Source organism: Salvia splendens, chromosome 5 (genome assembly GCF_004379255.2).
Source record: "Salvia splendens isolate huo1 chromosome 5, SspV2, whole genome shotgun sequence".
NCBI classification, from domain to species: Eukaryota; Viridiplantae; Streptophyta; class Magnoliopsida; order Lamiales; family Lamiaceae; genus Salvia; species Salvia splendens.
The window spans coordinates 35,178,926-35,187,796 of record NC_056036.1 but is presented as its reverse complement, the minus strand read 5'-3'; the positions used below and the strand labels follow the sequence as shown (position 1 = coordinate 35,187,796).

Below are 8,871 nucleotides of genomic sequence, written 5' to 3'. Positions count from 1 at the left end.
TATATTGGTTTTAAATGAAATGTGAGTGGAATGAGTTAGTGGAATATGAGACCTTATTACTATTTATGGTAAAAGTGAATCGGGACTCCTATTCGCGGACGGAATAAAATGAAAAAACGGGACTCCTATTCATGGACAGATGGAATATATAATAGTAGTGATAATTTTAATAATTAATAATTTATTAAGAAAAACTTAATGTAAAATTTGAAATTATAAATCATTAGTATTTAATTACAATATGTAGGACTACAATAACTGTTTCGTTATTATTATTATTTTATCAATAATAATGTAATTTTAAATTTATGGACTATATTTAACTATAATAATAATTATTATTATTATTATGTATTGGTTTATCATTATTTTCTTATTAATAACTTACGAGGCAACTATTGATGTAACTTTCAATATAACTTTATGTTGTACTAATATATTATTATTATTATTAAAAAATTAATTAAATAGAACTTAAATAAGAAATTTCAGTTTTGAATTCTGACCGTTTTTATTTATGTATCCAAACATTAGAAAAGTAATCTATAACAAAATCACGTGCTTAATATCACATCCTTAATTAAAAATTAAATTCTCCTACAACATTATTATTATGTAAAACAAGAATATGCAAAATAGCGAAATACTCATACAAAGTATATAATTAATAAATTCTTATACTTGTCTTATTGAAACAAATCTCTTTATGTCATATTGTAGTTGAAAAAACAATAAAATTTAGAACAGTGATAACTACATAAATAATATCCGCATAATCTTATTACCGAAAACACCCCTTCAAATCCAATTTTAATTAGCAGGAACTATTTTTCCTTATTTACACAATCACCCCTCTAACTATCCTAACGCCTTACCGGGAATTCCTCTCTCTAAACAATCCACATTCTTACAAGTTTCAACCGTATAAACAATGTCGCAATAGCTTCCGAGAGCCTTTGTCTCCTCTTGGGCAATGTTCAATTCCATTACACGTGAAACCATATTTAATACTCCACGCTGCAAAAAAGGTTAAATCTTTTCCCCTATTCTTTTTGTCTCGTAACAAATGTAAAGTTCATCGCATATCTTGAATAACTCTCCTTTTTACTCTCCACCTACTGTAAATTCAAAACCCATCTACTCGATCGCCGTTATCGGTGGATCATCTCTCTCTATTCTCAGGTTTTATTCTCGAACCAATCAACTTATTAGTATGTTTTGATATTTGAAGGGAGTGAGTTTCTTCATTTGTTTTCTTAAGTTTTAGTAATTCATATTCTTTCATTGTTAAAGATTGAATCTTTTTGTGAAGAACTAGACGAGATTAAGATCGTGGGGTGGATCTGTTTTTAAGGTGAACATGATTCGGTGATTTTTTTAGAATAGTTGATTGGTGCTGCTGACTTCAATTGATGAACTTCGATGAAATCAATATATTAGTTTCTTGTAATGGGTCATGTATGATGAATTCATTGGTCAAAAGTGGTAAATTGTGGTGATATTCACAAAGTTATAATCTGTTTTCTCAATGTTTCTTTTTGTTTTGGGTAAAACTGACCTGTTTTTATGAATCTCTGGCTCATAAGTATCTGTTGTCTTTTGACTTCACTAATCAAAGTGTTAAGAGTGTATTGATGATTTTTTTTCTTATTATTTTGTTATCATATTCAAATTAATAGCCTTACCTTTCGAGTTGAAGTATCTCATGTGATTTTAAGTTCGTTGTGGTTTGAAAAATGTTGATCTATAATAAGAGGCTGGTGTTGGTTTTGTTCAAGTTTACTTGTACGGAAGCCATAGCTGTATAGCCATCTACCTTTTCCAATGTAGTAATTGGTTCTCAGAGGCTTGTATCGTGGAATTTTTACTCCCAGCTGTATATTTTTACTTCATTTTGTATTGCACATTTGGATGAGGAACTGTTGCCCTAGTATATATTCTTGTTCACTTGCATGGAGGACCACTAACTGGAAAAAATTACATTCTTTGATGCCATTTAAGATTCCGAGGTAACCACCCTAACTTTCATTGGTCTTTTTAGAAAACTTGTTTTACAGTGTATGTATATGCTGTTGCTTTTATATCGATTAAGATGATTCCTTGTAAGTATAGATGGTGAGTTCATATTATCATAGCTCTGATTAAATATTCATGTGCAACTACTTTTCATATCTTACAATTTACATTATCTTTATATTAGGCTTAAAGTGATTTATTTTATCTGTCTTTTACTTCCTTTGCAGATCTGCTGAAACTCTTCAAAGCTGTTTGTCCACAACACTTCTGTAGTTGATATTATTTTCCGTGAAACATAATTACAGAGATGCAACGGGGAAGAAGTGCCCTCAATTCGTTCCCTGAGCCATTTGATTTGAACCAAGGACCAGTTCCTGAAAATACCTCTATGGATCACTCAGGTTCCTGGAATACTACGTTGAACCCAGTGGAAAACCGACTTTCTAGTTACATCATTGGAGCTACTGATGGAAATGATAGTTGCATTGATGGTGCTGCTCGGAGTTTTTGGGACCGTGGCGAATCCAGCTCCAGTGCAAACAATATGCAAGATGGAGCTCGTGGTACTGATTCTAAAACAAGACTTGGGTGGTCGTCATCTTTCAATGCTTGTTCTGAGCGCAATGCAAGATCGGAAGACTGGTCCTTTCCACTACCCAATACCACCAGTAGTAGCAATATGGTTGCTGGCATGAATTTAAATTTGAATGATGGCCAAACGTGGAATCATGATTACTACAGAGGTTCAGGAACAGCTCTACCTCATAATCTTTATAAATCTGGGCATTCGGCAATTGACCAGAATCCAACCTTTTACCCTTCTTCAAGTAACATGGGAACCTTTTCTGGTCATTCTAGTACTTCTTCAGAAAATTATGACTTATCTGGTCCGTTTGGTTCTTGGGGTTCATCTTGCAAGAGAAAGGCTCTTGATGGCAAGTCTGGACAATTTTACCCTGGTGGAAGTTCGAGCTCGAATCAGCCAATTGACAAGAACATAATGCAGCATCCAGCTCGTGGTAGGTACAATACACCAGGAAATATAAGTATATCCTCTGGCCCGGTGAACTTGTCTTCAACTAATCTCATAGAACAAGTAAATCCAAGTATTGGCGCTGGGCTGAGTAGAGTGCCCCCTAGCCCTTCTCCCTCTTCAAGTGTACCAGGAGTGGCAGAAAGCTCGCGCAGACATTTTGCAGCAAGATTGAATCATGGGCGGCATGAGCCAATCCCATTTGATACACCTAGAAATTCATCCCTGAGGAGCTCTGGTGCTTATGCCTCCCATCTTTCAAGACCCATCACAAACATTGATTCTGCAGAATTGAGGTCATCGATCACACTGCCAATGAACCAAGCCAATTCCTTGACTCAACCTCATTTAATACCAGTACATGAGGCGAGAGGAACATATTCAAACCCTTGGAGTGGATCTTTGAGTTCACGAGACGGTAGTTCATCAAGCTCTGGAGAAAGAGGTCATGGAGCACCCGAGGATATTAATGTTAGAAGCTCTCGTAGAAATGATCTTGAGTACCCCATGACCGTTTCTGCACCTGAGACAAGAACTGTCCTGCCAGATCAAATCGATTGGAGTTTTGCTCCTGGAACTTCTGCATCGTCTAGGAATCATCCTACTGGTTCACGTATTGGCCACAGTTCTGGAGGCAGAACCCATTCTGGTGCATGGTTGCCTCATCAAAACCCGACATCACAAAATCATCAAAGGTTATCAGAATCCTTACCTTGGCTTCCTATCCATCGAGTTGAGCCTGAATCTGGGACAGCTAGAAGCCATTTTGCCTTTTTGTCTTCTGCCTTTTCTTCATTGGATGAGGCAGCTAATACTAGTCGGCATCATTTAGATCAAAGGTCAGCAGCTCTGTTGATGGATATACCGGGCGCTGAAGATATTATCGGTAGGCGTTCTTTGGCTGCTGTTGAGGGCAGACATAGACTGGTATGTTACTTACATTAAAAATTGCCTTCATTTATGCATTTCTCTTGCAAATGTAGTACTATATCACTTCACCTCTCCGATTTTCCGTGAATATTTTGAAGTATTTAAAACTATTTTTGAAGTAGATTGCTTCCTGCAGTGTTGCTAGCCTGTTCTGCTGATTTTGTAATATTTTTGTTCTAGATTTACAAATTAGATTGGGACCCCAATATAGTTTTTACCTTAGTAAGTTTTAGGTCAGGATATAATATCAACCTCAATAACCATATGCACCTGTTCTCTGGGGTAAAGCTGTCGATGTTATGGTGATATGAATATATGATCGTACCGACTCTTTGGATCTCAAGTTTCAACAACCTTATATATTATCTCCTTGTTAGTTGTTACCATAAAGATATAGTACTGATTGATGAAGAATGTGACTCTGTTACTTTCCTAACAATGGCGAACAGATACGGCAAGTCCTGAATGGCATGCAGAGGGGTGTCCACTTACAAGATGAGGTTTGTTTGAATCTGTACTATTTTCATAGCTCTTGGCATAAGAATATGCTACGACGTTAGCTTACCTTTTGAATTTTCTTAATACATGCTCAATTTTCTGCGTTATAACTTAATAGTGTTATTATCTTTGTATCTTGGGAGCAATAAAAATACGCAAAATTTGAATTGTACTGCATGTCAATCTTCTTGCTATATATAACTAGTTCAAACTTCACCCTTATTTTAAGCATCAAGCTCAAGACCTATAGTTCCTGGTCCATGGTTGGCCCTACCGTTGTTGCCCTTGATTTCCATGACTATGAGCAATATTAACCATCTTTTGCACAGAAATTTAATAGACACAATTCCCATGCCATATATGATTTGATAAAGTGTGGTAATGCTTGAAATTTATTCCAAAAATTGCAATGGTAACTGAGATCTCTACAAAATTTTCATTTCAGGATTATATGCTTATTGATCCTTTTATGAATGGATTCTCTGAGTTGCACGACAGACACAGAGATATGAGGCTTGATGTCGACAATATGTCCTATGAGGTAATATGCATTCCAATAACCTATCCTCGAGGGACGTGTACTTTGTGTGATGGGTTATATTGACAATACATATGATCGAGTAGTTGAAGGATTGCGTTATCAATGAGCTCAAATTGTTCAATCTTTCAATGTATGTAGCAGATTAACCTATTTATATGCATGTTTATCGAAATCAAATTGTGTGACAGGAATTATTGGCTTTGGAGGAGCGAATAGGGAACGTGAGCACTGGACTCAGCGAAGAACAAATCAGCAGCTCCATGAAACAGCGCAAGTATGAAGGAACAGGAAGCTCGCTGCCAAGCATTGAGCCGTGCTGTATATGCCAGGTTAGAGCCTGATGCGCGTACTGGTTTTTTTGTGACTACTTGATTTGATTGCTACATCTACCAAAATATGAATTTGCATTTCCCCCATATTAACACTAACCAGGAGGATTACATTACTGGAGAAAACATCGGAATATTGAACTGTGGGCATGAGTTTCACACCGGCTGCATCAAGCAGTGGCTTACACTGAAGAACCTTTGCCCCACATGTAAAGCGACGGCCTTGGGGTCTTGAAGGCAAAATGACATTTCTGGTTTCCCTCTTAAATAACATTATCCTTATCCCGTTGCAGGGTATCTCTTCCTTTTCTTTACAGTTGCGGTCGAAACTGGTTCGCTCTCCCCTCACAGGCTTGGTGGACTCAAGAAAGAAGAGATCCACAGGGAGTGAGCCTGTGTGAACCATGATACTCTTTTAGGTTTAAACTTGGTAATCTGTGAACAATTTTTTATTCATCAAAAATGAAATGTTTGAGCCTTTGAACCAATAATACCATTACTGACAGACATTCTTGGTTATTGTTATGTACTTGCAAATTTTTGTGATGGAGATTGGTGATGCACAACTATTGTATGTTATCTTTTACTCCCTTTATGTTCGGGGGGAATAGGAGTATTATCGGTTTTAACAAATGTGAGTTAGAAAAAGTTATTGAAATGTAAGTCTAAAAAAATACTTTTTCTATTTTTGGTAATTTATCTCTCATTATTGAAATGTAAGTCTACAAAAATACTTTTTCTATTTTTGGTCATTTATTTCTCTTTAATGAGAGAGCCTAATCAAGGGTAAGGGTAACTTTTTGCTCTTTAATGAGGGGGTCTATTCTCCACTAATTATATGTTAATCACTTTTTCTTTTCTATTTCTCTTCTACTTACCAACTGTGCATTAAAATTTATATTGTTTCAAAAAATGTCTAATGGGTAAAATATTAATTTTATAATAAAGTTTGAGTGCAATGAGTTAATAGATAGAGCTAGGGCTGGGGAAAAATACCGAAATGCCGAAATACCGGTCTTATCGTACCGAAAAAATACCGAAAATACCAAATTTTCGGTATACCGTGATTTTCGGTACGGTATGATACATTACTGAAATATTTCGGTAAGGTAAAGGTATGAATTTTTATATACCGCGGTATACCGCGACATACCGAAATTCGGTATATACCGTAATTTAAGGTATATACCTTAAAATATGAATATAATAATATATAAAGTATTTTATATATTTTTAAATTATAAAATTTATTGTGAAATATAATATAATATGAATAAAATATACTAGTATTTAATACCCCGTATATTATTTAAATTACTATAAAATATAAATAGTATTCTAAAAACTCAAATATTCAATTTTCATTGATATTGAAAGTAAGGTATACCACAAAAGTATGGTATACCGAACTTTGGTATGGTATACCGAAAATGAGGTACGATATCGGTATGAAAATTCTCCATACCGAAAATAAGGTATACCGAAGTTCGGTATACCGAAAATTTTGGTAAGATAAAGGTATGATTTTTTTCGCATACCGAATTTACGGTAAGGTATACGGTATGGTGGTTTCGGTAAGGTATACCGTACCTACCCACCCCTAGATAGAGCCATACTAATTACAGTAAAAAAGTAAAAAATGAGCGAATTAAAAACACAAAATGAAACTTCGATTGGCCGATGGAATTTCTTATATCTTCTGATTTATGTAAAATTTGTCTTTGTCAACTTGGAGACAAATTAGCCAATTAGGCATAGTGTAAGTAACAAAATTGGTGTATCCAAATATCATTTGCATGTGTATACAAATATCTTTTCATCTACTTATTCTACTAATTAGAAAACAAATAACTAACAAAACAACTAGTTTAATCTTGTAATTTTAAAAAATGATGAGAACCCTAATTCTCTTGAGCTCTTTATTGTACAGATCAATCCACTAGTCTTCAATCTTTGGTCCACTTGCATGTAATTAAATTAATGTATCTTGGACTGGTTAATACTTCATCTTCAATGGGCCTCTAGGATAATTCTTGAGTTAACAATTTTTAAACTAATCCATTTAATTTATCCTTTAACTACTTGGCTGAGCTTTTAGTGTATTGGTCCAACGGGACACTGTAATCTGCGATTCTTGAGTTGCATAAAAAACAACCAAGGACTATAAGAGCTATTTATTTATGTCTTTTTCACGAGAGAGAACCGCCATTTTGGCTGCACGGGTTCATTCATTTTTGTTATATTCCCCAACAAGAAGTCGTCAAAGTATGTGACAAATAATTGCTTGTCAATGCATATACTGAATGAAATGATTCTCTCTCTCTTGAAAATGACATATATAACTCTTATAGTATGGAGGGTGTTTTTGTCAAAAAATGTAAAAGTATTTCCAGCTATATTATATCAATGTTCGAGAATGTCTGGTGATATTTTCGTAAATAAGGTCCGCCAATAATATAACCGCATTGTCTAGAGACTAAATATGTACGTAGCTTTCTCAAATTAAATAAAAAAATATTTGAAATAATTTGTTCTTGTGCTAAAATATACAAACGACTATCCAACTATTGCACGATTGAAAGTAGTATACAAATTTAGTTTATGTAAGACAAAGGTAGAATTCTAATGGAAAATAGGAATAAAGTTCAATTATATGGACACTCTAACTTTTCTTCATTTCGTAAAATTCGCATGCCTACAAATTACAATTATCATTAATTTACCGCCAAAATAAACTAAATTCAGTACCGCTTCTTCTGTTAAACCCTTATTTAAAATAGATTTCCAGATATATCTTCTAGGTAAGGACCGAATCATCTATTCACAAAAAAAGGTGTTGAACTATAGTTTCCTTTAAATTAATGATATGAATGGTATTTTTTTTATTACTACGGAGGGGTTTAAACGCGTTCTAAACTAAAAATTATTATTTATATATATATCATAATGAATTTTATAAGGATTGTTACGCAAAAATCATAAACATCCATTACAAAAAACTTATCTTTCAATGAAAAAAAATCGAGACGCAATTACTTGCATTGGAAAATTTTAAAATTAACAACAATGTAGGACGAAAAAAATGTTTCTAAATTAATGACAAATTATTATCCTGAACTTAAAATTTTGGAATATAATAAGTAAACCCTATCAAAACAGATTGTACACGGTAGCTACTAGCTAGTCACATTATTATTATTATTATTATTATATGTACAAGAAACATGTTCAAACATTCAATTAGATCTACTTACGTTCTAAATGTTGTGATAAAACAGCAATATAAGCATTTCTTCTTTAGCGCCAAAACAGTAAAAAGAGGTCACATTTTGTATCATGTTAGCATCTAATATAATACTATTATATAAACATGAAACTGCCATGTGCTTACTTAGTTAAAGCTAATTAATCCTCATCGAGCTCGACTTTTAATGCGTAATAAACAAATTTAATTCATCTATAGGCCGGACTTTTTTGCGGCCGTCCGGTGATTCCGTTTGCCACAATATAATTGAAATTTCATA

General features: G+C 34.1%; 1 protein-coding gene across 1 annotated transcript; it reads left to right on the top strand.

Moving 5' to 3' along the window:
- The first annotated feature begins 858 nt into the window (after positions 1–858).
- On the top strand, positions 859–5,916 carry LOC121805607 (E3 ubiquitin-protein ligase MBR2-like). The gene is made up of 5 exons (XM_042205527.1): positions 859–3,976; positions 4,429–4,479; positions 4,923–5,018; positions 5,207–5,347; positions 5,451–5,916. Exons 1-5 carry the CDS (start codon positions 2,324–2,326, stop codon positions 5,580–5,582), a joined length of 2,073 nt encoding a protein of 690 aa, XP_042061461.1. The 5' UTR covers positions 859–2,323; the 3' UTR covers positions 5,583–5,916.
- The last annotated feature ends 2,955 nt before the right edge of the window (positions 5,917–8,871 follow it).